Source organism: Bolinopsis microptera, chromosome 4 (assembly GCF_026151205.1).
Source record: "Bolinopsis microptera isolate Bmic1 chromosome 4, MBARI_Bmic_1.0, whole genome shotgun sequence".
Lineage (NCBI taxonomy): Eukaryota > Metazoa > Ctenophora > Tentaculata > Lobata > Bolinopsidae > Bolinopsis > Bolinopsis microptera.
The window spans coordinates 10506034-10528482 of record NC_087075.1 but is presented as its reverse complement, the minus strand read 5'-3'; the positions used below and the strand labels follow the sequence as shown (position 1 = coordinate 10528482).

General features: G+C 37.7%; 5 protein-coding genes across 7 annotated transcripts in view; 4 read left to right on the top strand and 1 right to left on the bottom strand.

Annotated features, from left to right (window-relative positions):
- The window catches only part of LOC134814063 (ATP-dependent RNA helicase DHX33-like), a 37783-nt gene extending 31727 nt beyond the window's left edge, over nucleotides 1-6056 (top strand). The window contains exon 2 of the mRNA XM_063822064.1: nucleotides 3480-6056. Within this exon, the coding sequence (XP_063678134.1) occupies nucleotides 3481-5517 (2037 nt within the window). The 5' untranslated portion in view covers nucleotide 3480 and the 3' untranslated portion in view covers nucleotides 5518-6056. The remainder of the gene's footprint in view (nucleotides 1-3479) is intronic.
- LOC134813788 (sulfotransferase 1B1-like) lies at nucleotides 125-1586 on the top strand. Its single transcript, XM_063821669.1, has 2 exons — nucleotides 125-136; nucleotides 921-1586. The coding sequence occupies exons 1-2, from the start codon at nucleotides 125-127 to the stop codon at nucleotides 1584-1586; spliced, it is 678 nt and encodes a 225-aa protein (XP_063677739.1).
- Nucleotides 2026-3088, top strand: LOC134814064 (amine sulfotransferase-like). Its single transcript, XM_063822065.1, has 2 exons — nucleotides 2026-2235; nucleotides 2416-3088. Exons 1-2 carry the CDS (start codon nucleotides 2035-2037, stop codon nucleotides 3085-3087), a joined length of 873 nt encoding a protein of 290 aa, XP_063678135.1. The 5' UTR covers nucleotides 2026-2034; the 3' UTR covers nucleotide 3088.
- A 236-nt stretch (nucleotides 6057-6292) lies between the features above and the next one.
- LOC134814066 (acetyl-coenzyme A transporter 1-like) overlaps nucleotides 6293-22449 on the top strand; it is a 34549-nt gene continuing 18392 nt past the window's right edge. The window contains exons 1-8 of one of the 3 annotated variants that reach the window (XM_063822068.1): nucleotides 6293-6454; nucleotides 6832-6964; nucleotides 7076-7178; nucleotides 7370-7521; nucleotides 7651-7732; nucleotides 7889-8063; nucleotides 8294-8395; nucleotides 12716-12800. In XM_063822068.1, coding sequence (XP_063678138.1) covers nucleotides 6371-6454; nucleotides 6832-6964; nucleotides 7076-7178; nucleotides 7370-7521; nucleotides 7651-7732; nucleotides 7889-8063; nucleotides 8294-8380 — 816 coding nt within the window. In that variant the 5' untranslated portion in view covers nucleotides 6293-6370 and the 3' untranslated portion in view covers nucleotides 8381-8395; nucleotides 12716-12800. Of the gene's footprint in view, nucleotides 6455-6831; nucleotides 6965-7075; nucleotides 7179-7369; nucleotides 7522-7650; nucleotides 7733-7888; nucleotides 8064-8293; nucleotides 8396-12715; nucleotides 12801-13281; nucleotides 13387-13669; nucleotides 13758-13931; nucleotides 14033-22449 lie in introns of those variants that run through there. The other 2 variants (XM_063822070.1, XM_063822069.1) reach the window with 2 other exon arrangements.
- On the bottom strand, nucleotides 14664-16206 carry LOC134814065 (uncharacterized). Its single transcript, XM_063822066.1, has 4 exons — nucleotides 16138-16206; nucleotides 15618-15983; nucleotides 15026-15403; nucleotides 14664-14833 (listed from the first exon to the last, which is right to left on the bottom strand). The coding sequence occupies exons 1-4, from the start codon at nucleotides 16184-16186 to the stop codon at nucleotides 14763-14765; spliced, it is 864 nt and encodes a 287-aa protein (XP_063678136.1). The 5' UTR covers nucleotides 16187-16206; the 3' UTR covers nucleotides 14664-14762.

Here is a 22449-nt window from a genome sequence, read left to right as displayed (position 1 = left end):
TGTGATAACATATTTCAACTTAAACATTTGTATTGGAAGCGAAAGGTATCAAGTATCATAATTCACAAATCTCAGCAGTTCCATTTTAAGTAATAAATGACCTGTTAAATTCTTAGCCCATTCCATGACAAGCTCGGTAAAACCCCCCTACAAATATAATCTATACAGAGGTCTCCCTGTGCCTGATTTTATAACAGCTGAAAGATATGAAGAACTAGATACTCTTCACAAAACACGTGATGATGATGTTTTTATTGCTACTTATCAAAAAAGTGGTACAACATGGCTTCAACACATTCTAAACGAACTATATGATCATCCTCAGGTGGGAAAATTGTATACATTTTATTGAAATAAATACCATCCCTTATAGATTTATTATACAGAATGTTTCTAAGAACTAGTGTAAGAAATCAAACACCGGATCATAAACTTGGGAGCTAGACCCTAGAAGATTTTAAATAAATAAGAATCAGAATATATACAGGGTGGCCCATAAAAGAATAGAATTGGTAAAACATAAATAAATCGGTGGTTTTTTAATTTTTTTACCCAGGATTTTTTTTGTGGTTTCTATAATTAACCAATGTAAACAGTTCTGGGTGAGAAATTAAAGCTGGCACACTCAGGAGCTAACTTTGTCAGACAAGCTCAGACTCACACAAAACTTAGCACGAAGTTGTGTCTAATTATGATTGACATTCTCTAAAAATTTGAAGCAAAAATATTAATCACGTAAGTTATGGCGCTTTTCCATTCTGAAATAAAATAATTAGCAAGATCTCAGCGATCTGTTACAATTTTAAGAGATAAGGATGGGTAGTCTTTTATGGGCCACCCTGTATAATGTCATAATATATAAATACATAACAACTAGTTCATTTGTTTTTATCATTGTTGCTTAATGCTCATATTCCTAGGGTGTCAAAGAGAAAATAAACGAGGCAGTTCCCTGGATACAAGAAGAATCACAGGAAAAGATAGATGCAATGCTTTCTCCCAGAGTTTTTAAAACACATGATAGATGGGATTGGATACTAAAGGGGGATAAAATAAAATACATCTATTGCTACAGAAATCCCAAGGATGTATGTTGTTCGTACTATAATCACATGAAAAGAGTTTTTGTTGGACATTATGGATATACTGGTACCATCTCAGAGTTTTTCTCAGACGTGTTCATCAAACGAAATGCTTCAGAGCAAGGATGGTACTTCAATCACGTTGCAGGGTGGCTCGAACAGAAGGAGAACCCCAACATACTCTTTCTAACTTACGAAGATATGGTGGAGGATCTTAAGAGGGAAGTGTCAAAGATTGTTGAGTTTTTAGGTCTCCAATGTTCTGATGAAAAGATTGATAATGTAGTAAGTAGCAGCATGTTTGATTCCATGTCCAAGAATCCTACAGTGAACTATTCTTGGAGGGATGGGGATAAGAAGGACCCTAATTCCAAGTTCATTAGAAAAGGCAAAGTTGGAAGTTGGCAGGATGAGTTGACAGATGACCAGTCTCAACAGATTGATCAACTAACCAAAGAGTTGTTGGAGATCCCGTTTGGTATAAAGATTAGGGACATTTTGTAGATTATCAGTTATTAATTCAGATCCAGGGTATTATAATCATTTCTTATTTCTTGGTTTTGTTTTTTTAACGCTGTCATGGCAAATTATAATGCTGTAATTTTTATTTTTTTATTCTTTTAAATATGGGAACTAGTACTATGTATTATGTTGATGATTTGTGTTAATGTACTTTAATGGATTAATATGTGGCTCATTGATACATTACATTTGTTTCCTATGATTAAAATAAATTCTGTTCAAAGTTTTAAACTTAAATCATAAGTTAAAATCTTTCTATAAGTTTAATTGGCCCTCATTACTGCAATATATTTTCCACAATGCCTCTAAAATGTTCAGTAATAGGTCTTCTCCAGACCATCAGAAATCAAACGTGCCAATATTTCTATTGGCTCAGTGCCAATATTTCTATTGATAATGCTCAGTTACGTATAACATCTCAGCTCATTCCATGACAAGCTCGGTAAGCCCACCTTACAAATGCAATATATACAAAGGTCTCCCTGTGCCTAATTTTATAACAGCTGAAAGATATGAAGAACTAGATACTCTTCACAAAACACGTGATGATGATGTTTTTATTGCTACTTATCAAAAAAGTGGTACAACATGGCTTCAACACATTCTAAACGAACTATATGATCATCCTCAGGTGGGTTTAAAGTTTATTTGAGTGACATGATAAAAATAATCATTCCTTTATATGCTAATTTTTTCATCGACTTTTCTCTTCTATGTAATAATTGAGAATCAGAGCCCTTACTGTTTCAAATTCACGCACAATGCATTTAAAGACTACGTAACTTGTTTATCATTTTTGTCATATTCTTAGGGTGAAAAAGATAATATAAACGAGGCAGTTCCCTGGATACAAGAAGCATCGCAGAAAAAGATTGATGCAATGCTTTCTCCCAGAGTTTTCAAAACACACGATATAGATAGATGGGATTGGATACTAAAGGGGGATAAAATAAAATACATCTATTGCTACAGAAATCCCAAGGATGTATGTTGTTCATTTTACAATCATATGAAAAGAGTTTTTGTTGGACACTATGAATATACTGGGACCTTCTCCGAGTATTTCGCTGATGTGTTCATCAAACGAAATGCTGCTGAGCAAGGATGGTATTTTGATCATCTAGCTGGTTGGTTTAAGCAAAAGGGGAACCCCAATATACTGTTTTTAACTTACGAAGATATGGTGGAGGATCTAAGGAGGGAAGTATTGAAGATTGTTGAGTTTTTAGGTCTCCAATGTTCTGATGAAAAGATTGATAATGTAGTAAGTAGCGGCATGTTTGATTCCATGTCCAAGAATCCTACAGTGAACTATTCTTGGAGGGATGGTATTGCAAAGGATCCTAATTCCAAGTTCATCAGAAAAGGCAAAGTTGGTACTTGGCAAGATGAGTTGACCAAGGAACAATCTGAACAGATTGATCAACTTACCAAAGATTTGTTGGAAATCCCGTTTGGTATCAGGATCAGAGACACTCTGTGAGTTATTGGTTAGAATTAACATTCAGAATTCAGATAATTTAATTAAGGGAATTTATTTAAGAGTATTTTTATTTTGACAAACTTTTAATAATAGGATTTTTTTAATATTGTTATTAATTTGGACCCTTTTTATGACCAGAATCAATTATTTTCAGATTTTAAACTGTAATTATAGTTTATTAGTTATATTACCTGAACGAAACATTATAAAAACCCGCACTAGCTACTATGATACACTGTTAGGTGTCCCACTCCTTTAAAAAATTGGCATAGATACTTATTAAATATACCTATAAAATTAATTCTTAACGAATTTTGCATCTAATTCATTGTACAGTATCGTTTGTTTTCTCTCTCATTTTACTTAAATATTAATCATTTTATTTCATCCAGAATGTCAATGGTCGCGGCTGCTGCTTCCGATATACCAGCAAAGAAAAGACTTCACCCTTCAAACAATCATCAGAAAGCATCACCCAACAAACAATTTGGAAAAAGAAGGAAGCGAAACATACAACTACCCATCACATCATGTGAGGGTAGGATTGTCAGTGAGCTGAAAACAAACGATGTTCTCATCATAGTTGGAGAAACAGCCAGTGGTAAAACAACTCAAATTCCCCAGTTCATCCACAATGCTGGGTTACTTGCAGAGGGAAAATGTGTTGCAGTTACTCAACCTCGTCGTGTTGCCACAATCTCACTGGGACGGCGTGTGGCCAACGAAATGGGCTCCAAAGTAGGACAAACAGTCGGATACTGTGTCAGATTCGAAGATAAGACTTCTAAACAGACTAAAATAAAGTTTTTAACAGACGGAATGCTGCTAAGAGAAGCTATTTCTAAGAAGAACTTAAAAAAGTACGGTGTTATTATTTTAGATGAGGCTCACGAGCGTACTGTGAATACTGATGTTTTGTTTGGGCTCCTCAAAAAGATCCAAACTCAGCGAGTAAAAACCCCCTTAAAACTTATAATAATGTCAGCCACACTCGATGCTGATCATTTTTCAAAGTTCTTTAACACTGCAAAAGTTTTATACATCCAAGGACGACAATACCCAATAAAAACTCTTTACTCGAAAGTCACACAGAAAGATTACGCCCACGCCAGTTTGGTAACAGCACTTCAAATCCACCAGGAGATGCCACCTGAGGGTGACATTCTTGTGTTCCTCACAGGACAAGAGGAGATAGAACACGGGCACAAGCTTCTCACTGAGTGTAACGCCAGTCTGCCTGCTCTGGTTCCTAAGATATCTGTTTTTTGTTTGTTTGGCGCGCTTCCCACTGCTCAGCAAGTGGGGGTGTTTGCTAAAGCTCCTCCTGGACACCGCAAGATAATTCTCTCCACAAACATTGCAGAGACATCGCTAACCATCAGAGGATTGAAATATGTCGTGGATAGCTGCAGGGTGAAACAGAAAGCTTTCAACCCTAAAATTGGCATGGAGGCGCTGCAAGTTAAGCCAGTTTCCAAAGCACAAGCACGCCAGAGGCAAGGAAGAAGTGGTCGAGAAGGGCCTGGTGTGTGTTACAGAATGGTAACAGAAGCTGAATATGACTCTCTTGCTGAGGTTGAAACTCCAGAAATCCAAAGATGCAAGTTGTCCACCGTAATCTTAAATCTTGTTAATCTTGGTATTAACAATGTGTTTGATTTTGAATGGATAGACAAACCACCCGAACAAACAATATCAACTGCTGTAGGAGACCTCAAAACTCTAGAAGCACTGACTGGCTCAAGACATTTGGAGCTCACCCCTCTTGGTAAATCCATGGCATCATTTCCGCTCTCGCCTCATTACTCCAAGATGATCATCAAGTCACGTGATCTCTCCTGTTCAGCTGAGATGATAACTCTAGTCTCCTTACTATCAGTCGACTCCATTTTCTACAACCCCAAAAACAAAACCGACATCACCACAGCTGTCCGCCAGAAGTTCTATAACAGGTCCAGTGATCACATCACACTGTTACGTGTCTACAAAGCGGCGGAGGAGAACAACTTCAACCCTGACTGGTGCCAGCGCCATTATCTCAACATCCGGGCGCTACAAACAGCAGCTAACGTCCGGAAACAGCTCAAACAAATCTGCAAAAAGATCGGGGTACCCTTGATTACAAGCAAGAAGTGGGAGGAAAACATTTGTTCAGCCCTCCTTTACGGTTTGTTAGAGAACGTGGCAGTGCGCCAACCTGACTCTTCCTACGTGAGTCTATCAAACAGACAACAAGCTAAACTCCACCCCTCCTCAGTGCTGTGCTTGTTAGCGCAGGAAGCTGCTCCGGAGATGGTGGTGTTTGATGAGATGGTGCTGACGAGTGCTAATTATCTGAGGACGTGCAGTGTGGTGGAGAAGAGCTGGTATCAGAGGTTGGTTAGTTTGAGTGGACAGGATGTTGTGAGTGGACAGGATGTAGTGTCTTGAGGAGGTGGTGGTGGTATATGTCATGCTATTTGGTTTGTCTTTAAGGTGGTGGTGGTGGCACCATCTTATATAATATTCATTTAGAACGGACAACTTGCTGGATGTCATGCCATACTTGGATAAAAATATGCATATTTGTAAGCTGTTCAATATTGAAATTATGCAAATTGATTGTATCAGTGTGAACTTTGTTCAACTCAATTAAAAAACATTTTATTACTGAGATCATAAGGAGTAAGATGCTTACAGTTTTGTGGTGTACACATATACTTATAACTTCTCAGATGCCTCTCTTATATAATATTCTTTTAAACCTCATCTCAAAGTCTAAACAGGATCAAAATAACCAGTAAAGTAGCATGCTAATCGAATATATATAATTCAAATATTATTCGCATAATATATTCAAATTATGTGCTGTCTAAACTAACTTATTACATTTAATTGAGATTAGTTATGTACGTTTTCGTTCTTTTTTAGGGATTTAGATTGGAATACTTTTTGTAATAAAATCAACGTGACCTTAGCTTAGGCGTATTTTAATGATAACCTGGTTTTATTGTTTTCCGATCAGCTATAAATTTGAATTAACCATACTATACATATCATGACACCCGAAACGGATTCTACTTTTAACATGGCAAACTGAAAACAATGAGCTTCTTTTATTTACAAAAGAGCTCGAAACTTAGAGGCCATTATGTGACATCTAATCTTCCAGTGTAAGAACACTTGTTGTGTTGAATACGTTAAACAACTTGAGTCTTGATGTAAAGTGTGTAAGATAATTATCATAATATAATACATAATATAATATATAAATATAAACAGTTCTTTCTCCCTACAGAAAGATATGGTAAACTCACCTGATGGAGCAGATACACCACTAAATCACGGCTATAACCTTAGAAGCCGTGTTAAACACGATTCAGCCACGGTAATTATTTAATTTTGTAATTACTTAATTACTGTGGAATGTAGAGATCAAAGATTTGTTCTAATGGATTTTCCGACAACATCGCATCTTGTTTTGAAAATATTTTCTATGGTTGTTCTAAAGTCAAGCTTTCATTCAGCCGTCTCATTGCTTCCTCTTCCTCGATATCATCAAAGTTATAAATATTCCCACCATTCACAGTCAGCAGATTTCTACTAGTTGTTTAACTATTTGTGCTGGATCCAAATACCTCATTTCATTCCAAAGTCCCGACATTTAGAATGAAACATGTGAATACTGAATAACGAATTTTAGCTTGATCCATCAAATTTCTCGAAAGCTCTAACATGAATGTTATTTAGGTTATAACTTTTCAGGAGACCCCTTCAAAACCCCCCGCTGAAAACGCAGAAAAAGAAGAGGAAATGTCCGGGAAAAATCCAGGTTTCTTCGGACTTGGATCAGATCTCTTCAGCGTGTGTATCCTTATGTTCCTCTACGTATTACAAGGTAGTGATTACTACCAATTATTTATCCTTATTTGGAGTATTGTTAATTCCGCATTGTAAATTTTAAAGCCTCATCGATTTTGTTACCATGATAACAGATAACTTTGTTCAGGAGTGCCGTTAGGATTGTCCAGCAGTATACCAATACTGATAGCACAGAAGATATCAGGATACAGTCAACAGGCTGCGTTCAGTATAGTCTCTTATCCCTTCAGGTACTTTACCATCAACTACATTAACTACTTAATGTGGTGAAGGAGACATGTTTTTATAGTTATCAGAATAGTTTAAGCTTTTATAATAATATAATAATTATGGTTGTCAATCTAATATGCCTTAACCAACTATCGTCTTTTTTGTCAAATTACAAAATGTCATGACGCAGATAAAACTCCCTCCCCCTCAGTTGTAAGCTGTTATGGGCGCCTCTGGTAGACTGTATATACAGTAGTAAACTAGGGAGAAGGAAGTCCTGGCTAGTCCCACTACAGTACTGTATTGGTGGTGTTATGCTTTACATTCCTACTGTTATTGGAGATGCACTCGGTCACAATGGAGGTCAGGTTCATATCTTGATAGAGACTTTTAACTAGAAGCGAAACAAATTCTCCTTTGGAGCTAGGGTGTGGACTAGCTACACTTTGTTTAATCTATTACATTTATTGGGTTGCTAATTTAGTGTTTCAGGTGAGATTAATGTTGGTGTTTTAGCTGGGTGGTTCTGTTTCCTCACATTCCTTGCCGCTACTCAGGATATAGCTGTTGACGGGTAATATACATAATAATGTCTTAATTATCAAGCAAAACATTTGAAAATTACTGTATGAGAAACTGTTATTTTGTTATTGTCTTTTTATCTTAGATGGATAATTAGATGGTTAATTAGATAATTTATCAGCATGAAAATAACCCTCTATCTCCCCAGATGGGCGCTAACAATGTTATCTACTCGTAACATTGGCTGGGCCAGCACCTGTAACACAGTGGGACAAACTGTGGGCTACTTCTTTGGTTACCTGGGCTTCCTGGCGCTGGAGAGCCCTATGTTCTGTAATCTGTTCAGAAGTGTTGAGTTAGATGTGGGCTGTATTACTATGGAGGTAAGATGTTACCATGTTGATAAAGTGTTACTATGGAGGTAAGATGTTATCATGTTGATAAAGTGTTACTATAGAGATAAGATGTTGTTACCATGCAATGTACAGTGTACACGTTGTATTATTTTTGGGGACCGCATTCCCGGATTCTATATTATAATCCTCTAATTTTGTATAATGATCCACTAATTATATTAATCCCTATACAATATTACTTTATCATGTTATTTCAGACGTATCTGAGGTTTTGGGGTGTAGTGTTCATTTTAACCTACCACATTTGTCGCTATATTCGTGACAGAAAAGGCTGTGGACGATAGTGAACAAGATGAAGGGTTAGTTAATAAATTGGTTAATTATTTATTTAATTATTATTTTAAAATTCTAACCCACTCAATATTAGACGGAATTCATTTCCGGGAAAAAAACATACTTTAAATAGCGGAAGAAGATTTACACATGTATTTTTAACTGTGCTTTAACCGTGCCTTAACCGTGCGTAGCTACATTACCGAATTGCCTTTGAAAGCTCCTGCTAAAAACAACTTTTCGTATCACTTAAATGGCTAGCAAGAACTACTGTCTTGAACACACTAAACCGCTATTCACTGAGCAGAAAATTATGAACCTGGAGAATCTGCACATGTACCATACATTTATGGAACTATTCAAAATTCTTAAATTTGATGTCCCCCAGTCGATTAAAGATCTTTTCAAGTTCTGTCCTAGAAATGAAAAACTTCGTCTGATTGTCCCATTACTGAGGTTAGATATCTCCCAACAGAACTTTTTGTACACCTCTACGAAAATTTGGAATGACCTCAGCCCCTATGTATTCGAAATTTGTGATGCTAATGAAGATGGGATAATAATCCCGGGTTCTTCCAAGAATTCAGACTTGTCAGCCTCGTCAGGTATTATTAAATCTAACCTTAAAAAGCACTTGCTATCCCTCCAAAATCGAGATGACCCTAATACATGGTAACTACTTTATATTATATCTCAAATTCTAAATCCGGTACGGCTCTGCACACATGATATCTCTCTCTGCCATGAAACATGACTAACCTTTTAAACTATAATTTAAAACCTAAACCTAAACTAAAACTCAACTGGGCTCTCCTATGTCACCAAACTAAACCAATAAGTAATTTTATATTATTATATTTTTCTATATTTGTATAACAAGTATATTGACGTAGTGGATGGTTGAGGGGGTTTCAAGCACAGGTCACTGATTGATTGGGAATCGAGCGGTTTACTCGATTAATGTTTACTCAAAATTATAATACAAACAGTAATAGATATAAAATAGAAGAAAATTAAAGAATTCTTTTTAAAAACAAACCCTCTGGAAAGGGCACTGCACACTGTTATCAAAAAGTACACTGTGATCATGAAGTACTATGAACTACAGATTTAAAAAACACGACGCTTCACGCTACACATGATATTACACATCCATAATATCGATCCTATAGGTTAAGAAGTTTAGACTTGCACTGAACAGCTTGGACTATTGTTTTTAAAATTTTGTGCAAAATTTTACCATCAGTGATTAATGATGTTATAAGTTTAAATTTCACGTCTAGACTGTCTTAGGCCAGGAACATTGTGCAGTAGGAATGGTTGCCACTCGTTAACATCACCATCACTTTGAAGATTAAGTAGCATTTTCTTGGCACTAGTCTTGAACAGATTTATCGAAAATAATGTCGGAAGTGTAGTAACGTCTGCTTTGTCTGCGAAGACAGAGAGCAGTGGTCCCTTGTAGTAAATACTGTTTTGAAAGTGTCTTTTCCCGTATAACTGGAGCCAGGAGCAGGCTGACGTGTGATCAGAAAGTTTTGTGGGTATGTCGGCGGGAAAAGCTTGAGAGATGTTTTTGGGGACTAATTGTGGCATGTTTTTAACTTTATGCATCAAGATAATTGAGTTGTAAACGATAAGACCATGCACAGTGAGAATTTCATGTTCACTGAAAAATGGCTTTGTGTGTTGTGGTAAGGCACCTTCCTTAAAGTAGTAGTTTACGAAGCCAGGCATAATAGCCCTTATTCCTTGCTTCTGTTTGCTGAATAAAGCATCTATATGGCTTTTTGCAGCAAAACCCCATATCAATGAACAATAGTTTATATGAGACTGTACAAAGCTTTGGTATATCTGGAGTCTAACTTTAATCGGCAGCCGACTTTTTATTTTGTACATAATACCAATATACCGCATCATTTTCGCTTTAAGAGCAGTAATGTGACTGGTCCAAGTCAATTTTTCGTCAACAATTACGCCAAGAAATCGGGCCTCAGTTTTTCGCTCAATAGTGGTGCCTGCAATTTGAATATTTACGTCAGGTGTTGATGTTCTGTTGGGTGAGAGGAGCATGTAGCACGTTTTCTTAAGGTTTAACGAAAGACCATTTTGATCTACCCAGTTTATCAATAAAGGAGAAAATTCTGTCATCTTTTGTAGTATTTCTTGATGATTTTTACCAGATATAATTATGTTTGCGTCGTCAGCATATAAAACAAATTTAGCGTACGATTTGATTTTTGGCATGTCATTGATATATATTATGAAAAGTAAAGGTCCTAGAATACTGCCTTGCGGCACTCCGTGTCTCATAGACTGTGAGGAAGAATTTGTGCCCCCTATTGAAACATACTGACTCCTGGAACTTAGATAAGACTTGAACCATTGGTGTGCTAGTCCTCTTATACCATAATGATACAGTTTGTCTAAGAGAATATCGTGGGAAATTACATCAAACGCTTTGCTAAAATCAAGTAGGAGGAGAAGAGAGACCTCTTTTTTGGAGAGGTTGTGTCTAATCGTGTTGGTTGCATCAAGGAGCGCATGTTCACACGACCGACCCGGCCGAAAACCGTATTGTCCTTCAAATAAAGTGCTATGTCGCTCTAGGAAGTCAAGGACTCTTCTGTGCATGAGTTTCTCATAGATTTTTGAAAAGGTGCAGAGCAATGATATTGGTCTGTAGTTTTTCACATCTAGTTTTGAGCCTCCCTTAAGGATAGGAACTACCTTTGCAATTTTCAGTGATGTCGGAAAGCAGCCTTCATTGAAGGAAGAATTTACTACATTTGAGAGTATTCCACAAAACTTAGGACAATCCTTGGCAATCTTGAGCGGCTCAACTTTTACATCCTGTGTGGCCTTATTTTTCAAGGTACAGATTGTTCGTTGGATTTCGACAGGATCAGTGGGCGAGATGAACATGCTCTCCTCAACCTGGCTGTCTAAATATCTTGCATGCCCGCCAGGGTCGAAAGTGGTACGCGCACTGATCTGCTCTTTGATTCTAGTTGCTATATTAGCAAAGTACGCGTTAAAATGTTCAGCAACATCGCGGTTCGAATTTATCAAGTTTCCATCATCTCTCCGCAATTTGAATTTGGAATTTTGCTTAGCTTTCCTGCCTAGAAGTTTATTTATCATCTCCCACTGTTTCTTGGAATTGTACTGATATTCTTCAAAGTATTTTTTGTGGTATTTGTCCCTTGCTAGATTGATATGTTTTTCACAAAATTTTTTTAATTTTTTGTACGTAGCAACATTTTTCTGTGTGGGGCAAACTGTGGATTCAAAATACATCAAGTTTTTTCGAGCACACGCGTCTTCAAGCCACGGCAGAATAAAAGGCTTGGGGTTTTTCCTTTCATTCATCCTTCTGACATGCTTAGATTTGATTGGGTACGCGGTGTTATAGTGCTTGTTGTAAATTTCGTTGAACTTATCATACTGCTCATTAGCATCCATGTTTGATGTTATTTGCTCCCAATTTTCAGCGTCGATCAGTTCGTAAAATTTTAAGTTATTAGCGGCATTGAATGCACGTGTATCACGCTTTTGTGATCGTTCGGTTTTGGATCGATCATTAGCAGGACTGTAAGAGAAATCACCAAGAGAGATCGTAGTCAAGGTGGCAAAATGGTCTGAAATGTCAACTGTCAGGACATTGCAACTGAGAGTATGCTGAACATCGTTGCTGTAGACATGATCAATTAAGGTCCTGCTGTGACTTGTAACTCGTGTTGGTCGTGCAACAAGCTGAAAAAAAACCGTATTTCGACATGGTGTCCACTAGATTTTGGCAATGTACATTGTTGCTGTGGTTTATGAGGTCTAAATTAAAATCTCCAGCAAACATTATGTGTTTTCTGTTGTGACGGTCTAGGCTTAATAGTACCGAATCAAGTAAAGCTATGAACTTATCGGGGTCACGTGATGGAGACCTATAAACGTCAACAATTAGTTTGGTTTTGTTGAGTCCTTTACAGTTGTTAATTTTCACTAACATGAATTCACCTGCCGATTTGGTGATCTCATCTACGTCCCGGAGATTAGGAATAAATTGTTCAATATTCTCAAACTCACACACTCGCTTACTGATATAAATTGCAAGACCACCACCCCGACCCGAAGTTCTGTTTGGGCCCTTAAGTAGAGGTTCACTCTCAAATCCTAAAGATAAGCAGTGGCCTTCGGCACTTGAAACCTCTTCAAACCTCCCCTGATTTATTTATTATTGATATTGTTTGATTGTGCCGTAAAAATAAATATTTGTTTTATTTGTTTTATTAATATTTGTTTTATTTTAAACAAATCCCCCTCCATACTTTAACTAGTCAATATCACAGATTTGTTGAAACGTACAAGAGTATGATGAAGATAATAAAGCTTAAAAGTGTGCTCATCTACATCGGATGTATCTTTGTTATTAAGGTATGTAAATTGTAAAACCGTTCTGTTGAATTGTTCCAGTATATGTGTAAAGTTTTCTGATGAGCCAGAAATATGAATTAGTTTTAAAAGATACATGGTTTTTTTTCCGCATTCCATGTTTTATGTCTTGATATTTACCTTTCTAGGATCTGTTTCTTTTTGGTTGATTAATGATTATGTCACTGTACTAACCTTTATTATAATACCTACATTAATTGTATGGTTTTCTGCTTCTACTTAGTTTAGTGTGGCTTACAATAAAAGATGTTTTAATTTTGTCTATGCCTTATAATGAGTTATACTTTTGTTCACATTCACACATTTGCTCACATCACTCACAGCCAGCGTAAGCCAGTCGCTCTGACATGGTTAACCACCTTCCTTGTTGGTTAATGGTTAATCATATGAGCGGGACATAAATACCTCATTTCATTCATATGTCATCATTAAATGTGATTTTAAAACTCCTAACAATATCCAGGCATCGTTCGCTCCGTTGGATTCCTTGACAGGATTGAAACTGTTAGAAGCGGGGCTAACTAAAGATAGTTTAGTTACTTTAAGTGCTCTACTCATACCCTTACAGGTTAATACATTATACATAATTAATTGAGTGCTTAATTATTTTACATGTATACTTACTAATAAGTTTGTATCCTACTTATTATAAGTGATAAGTATGTATGGTATACTTATTGTTCTATCAAGATTCAAGATTACATTCTGTTTAGAAGTATTTTCAATGTAAATTTCTTCATAATGTTCCTTACTTTATGTTACTTTATGTTACTTTATGTTACTTTATGTTAATTTATGTTACTTAACTTAATGTGGACACTATTTAAAATTAATAAAACATCTCATTTCAGATCTTGTTACCCTTGATAATAACAAAGTATACAAACTCCCAGTTCCCTCTTATTACTTATGTCAGTGGTGTTCTACCCAGAATATTAGGTTAGTTGTTATTTTACTTTATATTATTCTTTACTCATGTTAACCTAACTTGGAGTATTGATCAGAAATTATCTGGCCTGAAGCTATTTCTTCGATGCGATGGTAAACTTTTCTTTAAACGAAATATATAACAACGTATTCCGCTGAAATTACTAACAATTTCATTGATCACAGGCGCTCTGTTGATAACTCTGTTGGTCTTCTACGCTTTCTCTGCATCAGAATTTGGTGCTATGTTCTACATTGCTGGGTTGATAATACAGATTTTATATTCCGTAAGTAATCCGTAATTGTGCGACCGTAATCTACATGCTCGAATTTACACATAGGGAACACCGTCATGTCTTAAGTGAAGACGGTCTACACAAGTTTTTGTGCGCTGGCGCGGTACAATTTTTGGATGGAAGTTTAGCGTTAAAGCATAGTACGCGCGCGCTGCTTAATTAATTCGCGCGCGCGCGCGCAAAACGTGGAATTCCGAATACCCCATGCACCGCATACGAGTCCGTGAAAAAACGACGAATAAAGCTGAGGAAAAATTGTTCTTAAACAATGTTAAAGCCTCTGAAGACTGAAGATCTATTAAGGATAGATAGTCGAACAGGGAAAAACTGTTTGGTAAGCTTGTGATCCCCTATGGCAGAGTGATAGGTGTGATTTTAGGATCGAACTAGTGACTCTAGTCCTATTTAGATTCCACCTTTTAATTCCAGTTAGATTTTTGCTGAATACATTTAAAATAACCAATCAAAGATAACCATTTTAATAGCACTTGAATACACATTAAGGCATAATTTCATAGATTTGACTCAATATTCAGCATACATATATCCTTATTTGGCATAGCAGCGTAGCAAATAAAAAATTGTCACTAAACGGTAAATTATCAATCGGGTTGGTAAGAAAAATCAAACCGTAAACCTTTAACATCTATTGATCAATAATCCGCGGAAGTTATCAAACTTCTAATCGTTCTAGTGGTATTGGTTTTACAGGTCTTCTAAGTCAGTTCAGCCAGTAGAACGATGTAAGGATCGCTACAAGGAGATAGGTGTGTGTCGTCACGGGTCCCACACCTGAAATATTTCATGGTTAAATCTAAAATAACTCGAAGTTAATAGAAATATCACTAACTGTTACTTCCTTTTTTTCGTTTTCGATATTTATAATTCACTATCGCCAAAAAGTTTCGCAACTACTCATGAATATGGAGTTAGGGTGAAAGTATTGTCTAGCTTTCCCTATCCTGTCCTTTGTGTTGACTTTACCTGATAGTGAAGATATTATCATCTTCTGATACACATCGTTACTGTATCCCATGCCAAGTCCAGAGCCGTCATTAGTGACCATGAATTTAAAAGTCTTTCCCATCTTGCAGTCGGTTTCTTTCTGGTTTTCAGTGCCGCCACTAACCTCTAAAGTAATTCCTGGGCACATCATGCCATCGCACGTGCAATCTCCCGTCTTTGTGCAGGAATACTTGTTGCGGTAGTCCGGGAGAATTGCATAGTTGTGGACAATCTCATTCACACAAACTTCCTCGTTCAAGGTTACTTGAAACCAAGTTTGGTAAATCCAATCGCCATTCTTTTCGGTAGAGATTTGCCCGCCAGATACTTTTACAATCAGCTGATCTGTTCCATTGCCTGAAATAATATCAATTGTTTTGAATCAATAAGGTAATATAATCCTTGTATGGTGATTTATAATGAAGTTGTACCCTTACATGACTTAATATGACTTAATATGTCTGTCTTTCATTGATTCTTTTATTTAAGTGATAAGATCATGCAGCTAGAGATTTATAACCGAGTATACATGTTGCAAGCTTTTTATTCATTATATAATATATATATTTACCTGTTTTCTCGTGAATCAATATCTGGTGATCAATATCCTCTTGGAAAATATCATCGTCATTTTCCATTTTTAGCAAGGCAGTATCAGCCCACTTGCATCCTGTCCTAGAGGCCGCATCTTCAGGCAGCTTGGTTTGCCCCTCGGTGGAAACGCTGAAAGTGGAGACCTTACAATACGACCCTTTACAGGTGCAGGCTGTCTTTTCTTCACAAGAGTGAATGTTCTCCGACTTAGATTCGTTCCATTTGTGCACAGCTTGTTTTATACAGTAAGGTTGATCCACTGTTATCTGCAGCCATACTATTTGGGTGCTGTCCTCATCATCCGCCTCAAACTGTCCTGCTGTCAACTGCGTGATTACCGAACCTGAACGAGCGAGGACAATTTAGTTTGTATAATGTACTTATACTGTATGGTTCGTCTCAACATTCTTCTAGCTCAGCAACATAAAAACAACATTCTTGTAATGCAGCATCATAAAAACAACATTTTGTTATGCAGCGACATAAAAACAACTCACCCAAAACTGTTTTAGACATCACGATTGAGGCGATTAGAATCCAAAGCATCTTTTTTTATGATATTATCTGTACGGAACAAATTTAAAAATCGAGAAAGTACATAAGTTAAAGTTGAAATCTATCAAAATTGGTGTGTATAGAGCATAAACAAGCCGAAAATTTACAAATAAACAAGAATTGCGCCGGTTAGCGGACGCTAGATTTCCATCGACCGTAATTAATTACGATTAACGATCGTTTCATATTGGTTAAATTACCAAATTTCTTTTTGGGCGTTACAGAGAACAAAATGGAGGAATTGCCGTTGTCAAATATTTAAATCGAAAGTTAAACGACCGGACACCGTATCCTGCGCCTGTGCGGTGATATGTTGTAGGTTTACACTTTACAACCTACCAGGACGCGCGCCGAGTTTGACTCGTCGACGGTCCTGTAATTGGAACAAATATTTTACGAGTATCACCCGTTAAGGTGATATTCAGTTAAAAGTTTGAAAAACAAAAGCCATGTGAAGGAATGGTTGTTTACAAGTTTACATAATTTGTTAGATTAAATAAAATAGTAGTCGTGAAATCCGGAGTAGGTAATGTAACTCATAATAAAATTTATGGTCCATTTCGTATAATAAATCAATCACTCGACAATCATATTCAACATAATATCGGCATCATAATTTGTTCAACAGTATAACGGATTATTAATATCATTATCGGGAGCCAAGTCGGTGGTTGCACCAAGCACTCACAACAAAACGAGAAGTTAGTATGTTGTAGTTGTACCGCATCAAGATCAATGATCAAGTAAAGAAAAGCTTGAACTACTTAACACATTTATAAGATCCGGGAAATCGCTTGTTATTCAAATCGATTACCATAGAATTCAAATTGTATGCTTGGCGCCGCGCATTTGAGGTGTAATTCAATCAATCGTCAAATCGTGCAAACGTATGCGGAGGGTTACCATGGCGACTACGGGTGACCGACAACTGAACCCAATTAAACCTAGTTCCCACGCAGTTAACAGGCACCCAATTAGCTTAATTGGGTGACCAATCAGCTTAAATCCCAAAACGACAACTGAACCCAGGTCATATCACAACTGCACCGAAATCGAAAATACGACAACTGAACCCAACAAACGGATTTTCAGGTTCTCCTTCTTCGCAGGAGACTTTGGTCATTATCAGTATCACTATAGAATAGATAATGACCACTGTGATTTAGAGCATTGGAGCCCTGTGCTTACCCCGGTAAAATATTAATAAGTGGAGAAAAACGTTAAACTTCGTTTTCTCCGCATTTGGTGAATCGTTTTGTTGCTTGTATGAAGGCGATAATCCCTGGTAATGAGAACTTATCCACTATGTCTGTCACACTAAGGGGTCGTTCACATATTACGTAATTAGCAGAGGGGGGGGGGGGGTTTCCGAATGATTACGCTAGTGTAATTTTGACACAATAGCTATGTGTAAAACTGATTACGGAGGGGGAGGTGAAAATGTTCCAAAAATGATTACCTTACTCGGGATTATTATGACCGGGATAAAGCAGAGGCACATATTAGGTGCGGTAAAAAAATCGAAATTATGCGGTACCGCACCCGACTATAAAGGTAAAATGTGCGGTAAGGTACGGTAAATTTTTACCAATTATGCGGCAAATGTGCGGCGATTTTTCGAAATTTGTGCGGGAATTGTGCGGTTTTCTTTTGCATTTTCTCAAGGACTTTGGAAATTCTATCCAACATCTGAGACAAAATTTTTGAGTCTAAAATTGAAAGGTTGGACACCGGTAAAATGGCGACCGGGAAAATGTGGTGGGTTTTGAGCAATTTCGCCATATTTTTCCCGAACCATATTTTAACCGGTCGTTAATAAACCCGTCGTAATAATCCCGAGTAAGGTACGTAATATGTGAACGACCCCTAAGGTAGAAGAAGTCAAAGTATCCTCCTCGTTGGTAAGACCACTTCGGGCACTAGCCAATAGAGTGGTTCAGGTTACTTTGCTCAGATTACTTGGCTCAGATCTTGTGTATTCTAATGCTTTTGGAGGGCCTGCCATGGTTCAGATCTCGAGTCTTGGGTCGAGATATGATGTTTGGCCTGAAAATTTGCTGGATTTTGTTTTTAAATTTGTAATAAAATGGTTCCTGCCGCCAGCCGCAAGCTATAAAATAACAACAACTGTTGAGCCACCAAGACCACAAGGGCATAATATTATGACCATTTCTTCTCTAATCCTGCATACAGATCACTTTTCAACCTAGGATATTCGCTACTACAATACCATTAGTTGAGGTAAGCCCACTCACTTAAAAAGGGTTAGATCCCCAGTTGACTTGGCCATGTGATGAGGCCGGGTGAATGGGGCGAATATGTTGCAGGTCTTTGCCTGGGGTCAATATTACCAAGCTGTCAAAATATCATTAGTGAACTAGTAGCTCACTACTCACAAAGACAAATAAACCTTGTCATTGCAGCTGTCCCAATACCATTAGTGAACTAGTAGCTCACTGCTTACTTGCCCAGTAAAGGACGTATGACGGGTCGGGCCGGTGACCGAAAACTAAACCCAATTGACACAATAGCTATTATATGTGTAAAACTGATTACGGAGGGGGGGGGGGAGGTAAAAATGTTCCCGAAAATGATTACGTAATATGTGAACGACCCCTAAGGTAGAATAAGTCAAAGTATCCTCCTCGTTGGTAAGACCACTTCGGGCACTAGCCAATAAAGTGGTTCAGGTTACTTTGCTCAGATTACTTGGCTCAGATCTCGTGTATTCTAATGCTTTGGGAGGACCTGCCATGGTTCAGATCTCGAGTCTTGGGTCGGATCTCGATGCTTGAGGAGCAGTGGATCGTATCCTTTTTGGCACGCTTCGTGAACACGTAAGCTTGTTAGATCAGATCTCGCGACCTATCTCAACAGACTTACTTGGCTCAGATCTCGTGTATTCTAATGCTTTTGGCCTGCCATGGTTCAGATCTCGAGTCTTGGGTCCGAGATATGATGTTTGGCCTGAAAATTTGCTGGATTTTGTTTTTAAATTTGTAATAAAATGGTTCCTGCCGCCAGCCGCAAGCTATAAAATAACAACAACTGTTGAGCCACCAAGACCACAAGGGCATATTATGACCATTTCTTCTCTAATCCTGCATACAGATCACTTTTCAACCTAGGATATTCGCTACTACAATACCATTAGTTGAGGTAAGCCCACTCACTTAAAAAGGGTTAGATCCCCAGTTGACTTGGCCATGTTATGAGGCCGGGTGAATGAGGCGAATATGTTGCAGGTCGTTGCCTGGGGTCAATATTACCAAGCTGTCAAAATATCATTAGTGAACTAGTAGCTCACTTCTCACTAAGACAAGTAAACCGTGTCATTGCAGCTGTCCCAATACCATTAGTGAACTAGTAGCTCACTGCTTACTTGCCCAGTAAAGGACGTATGACGGGTCGGGCCGGTGACCGACAATTGAACCCAATTGACACAATAGCTATTATATGTGTAAAACTGATTACGGAGGGGGGGAGGTAAAAATGTTCCAGAAAATGATTACGTAATATGTGAACGACCCCTAAGGTAGAATAAGTCAAAGTATCCTCCTCGTTGGTAAGACCACTTCGGGCACTAGCCAATAAAGTGGTTCAGGTTACTTTGCTCAGATTACTTGGCTCAGATCTCGTGTATTCTAATGCCTTGGGAGGACCTGCCATGGTTCAGATCTCGAGTCTTGGGTCGGATCTCGATGCTTGAGGAGCAGTGGATCGTATCCTTTTTGGCACGCTTCGTGAACACGTAAGCTTGTTAGATCAGATCTCGCGACCTACCACCTGCCAGACTTCACTGAGATAGGAGAACTTCGTCCTCTTTGACGGCGTGACTGACGATGGATCCAGAATGATTCTCTACTCCTCGGAACCTCAAAATCCTCGGAGACAACCCTAACTGGATTGTCGATGGAGCGTTCTATGTCTGCCCTAGGATATTCTGACAGAGTTACTCCATCCACGCTGTCATCGATAAGAAGTGCATCCCTTTGGTGTACGCTCTACTTTCTGACAAGACGGAGAATACGTATATATTTTTGTTGAATATTATAACTAGAAACCAGGCAGCAGCTAAACTAGAGCGGTATTTGGAAACCTGTTTATCTGTTAGTTATTTCTAACTGACGATTGGGTTCAGTTGTCGCTTCAATGTTAATTAGGTAGACTGATTGGGTTTAAGATTATTTTCCCAAGCTACCCTGTCTAGAAAAAGTCCAAATTGGGTTCAGTTGTCCGGTAGCCGCGACTACACCATAACTGCTCTGCGCGCGGAGAATATGCATTCAAATAACGTATGCGGAGGGTAATGCATGTTTTCCTTTGTGACACGTGACACGAAAATCTACCTACCCACTATACCCATTCTCAAATCCTACCACACTTCTAACCATACTCATACTTTTTTAAAGAAAAAAGAAGTCGATGGAAAAAATCAAAAAAAGAGGCCATACTCAGTAGAAAACAAATGGTGCCCACCTAAGCTATGATTTGAAGCTAATCTACAGGGGACCTCAACGATTGTGATTTGCATCCTTGTTCTTTCCTTATTTATACATTAACGAGTTTTGAACAATGTTACCAACGTACCTTTTCGTAAATGGTTGTGGGACGACCGAGGATGTTGGGGATAAATTGTGCGAGATTTAATCATCTCTGACTTCCTGGATGGCGAATGCAACTGATTGTTCAGGGGTTTTGTTTACAGCGAAACCTCTCTTCACGGACCAGTTACAAATTTGACAGATTCAACAGGAAGCTAATAACACCCCTTAACATGGTGATGCTTAAGGGGGCCGGGGGGGTCTTCATCAAAATTCTCTTGAACTACATTTAACAGTTGTTTCTGATAGGGAGGGTGTTTTTGGTCCTATGGAAAAATATTGTTCGTATCCGAAATCATCGCCGATCAAAGGTCAGCGCTTTTAGTCGATTTTTAGAGGTCCAAGATTTTCAAAATAGAATTAAAATAGAATTAAAAGGCCTATCTCAAAATTCTGGCTAAAAAATTTAGGAGAAGATAGATTTTTAGACTTGATTTTCAGAACGTGCGATTTCGGCTACGAACAATAATTTCCCATTGGACCAAAAGCAGCTGATAGATATCCCTCTCCTTTATCAGAAACAACTATTAAGTAAATTTCGAGACTCCCCCGGCCCCCTTAAAGTCAAAGTGAAGCTTAGATTCCCGGTAATATTTCATGAAATAGGTGCACGCAAAATTGGACCTATACTATTAAATATTAAATAACCAAAAGATTGGTTTTTCTAAATTTTTTTACTAAATTAGGCGCTAAACCAATAGGATATCAATACAGATTATAAAAATTCTACTACTTTTGAGAAGGTTCAAGATTCAAGACAGTTGATAAAACACTCGGTTATAAATAATATTTTAATAAACTGCAAAAAAATACGCAGTCTGGAGGAAAATTTGGGTATTATTTTGCAATATGGTAGTTAGAATTCGGTGGATTTTCAAATTTTTATGTGAAAATAATATTGCAAGTAAATTAGCGGCGGGTTAAATTTTTACTCGCCATTATTTTTACCAACCACAATATTACACGCCATCAGTATTCGAACTAAGGTATATATTGATTTAAAAAGCATAGCGATAGAATACATTTTCATTGTGAAGTGAGTATTTTTAGTTCATCTATCTATCTATTAAAGTATTGATGACTTCTCCTCGTCAGACTTCTCAATGTGCATTTATGCTCCACCTGTAATGAGAGCCCACGTTTGTTCTTTGTAACAAAGTCTGCCGTGTCGTTATTACTACTAGCATATAATAGGGCAAATACTAAATAGGTACAATGTCGACTAGTTAATGGCCGTTATAGCCTTCCTAAGCCGGTGCTTTTTGAGTTTACTTTTCATCGTCTTTATAGCTGCTCGACTATCGAAAAGTGTGTTTTGAGTGTGTTCACGGTTAGCACGTTTGGAGCACTAACAGTATATTGCTATGATGTACACTGAAATGAGCTTCAGACAGTAGATTTCTAACGAAACCAGCCTGATTGTCTCCAATTCATCCCTCAGCAGAATGTCAGTCAACTTATCTAAGCATTTAAAAAACATTTGTGAGCCTATTCTATATTATACATAGTTTCTAGTAGGGAACATCACTGCTCTCGACAGACAAAGTGAAACAAGGCAACTAACTTCTTGTGGAGCAACAACTATAATCCAACTGTTTATAACTGAATTACACGCTCTAGACTCACCCACTCTCTCCCAAAGAAAAGGTC

What these genes read in the sequence shown, in the direction of transcription:
- LOC134814065 (XM_063822066.1), bottom strand. Translation starts at nt 16,186, where the DNA reads ATGCTTTGGATTCTAATCGCCTCAATCGTGATGTCTAAAACAGTTTTG. An exon ending in GATGTCTAAAACAGTTTTGG is followed by an intron (nt 15,984 to 16,137) that starts GTGAGTTGTTTT and finishes TCGCTCGTTCAG; the next exon opens with GTTCGGTAATCACGCAGTTG. An exon ending in ATTGATTCACGAGAAAACAG is followed by an intron (nt 15,404 to 15,617) that starts GTAAATATATAT and finishes ATATTATTTCAG; the next exon opens with GCAATGGAACAGATCAGCTG.
- LOC134814064 (XM_063822065.1), top strand. Translation starts at nt 2,035, where the DNA reads ATGACAAGCTCGGTAAGCCCACCTTACAAATGCAATATATACAAAGGT. An exon ending in AACTATATGATCATCCTCAG is followed by an intron (nt 2,236 to 2,415) that starts GTGGGTTTAAAG and finishes TCATATTCTTAG; the next exon opens with GGTGAAAAAGATAATATAAA.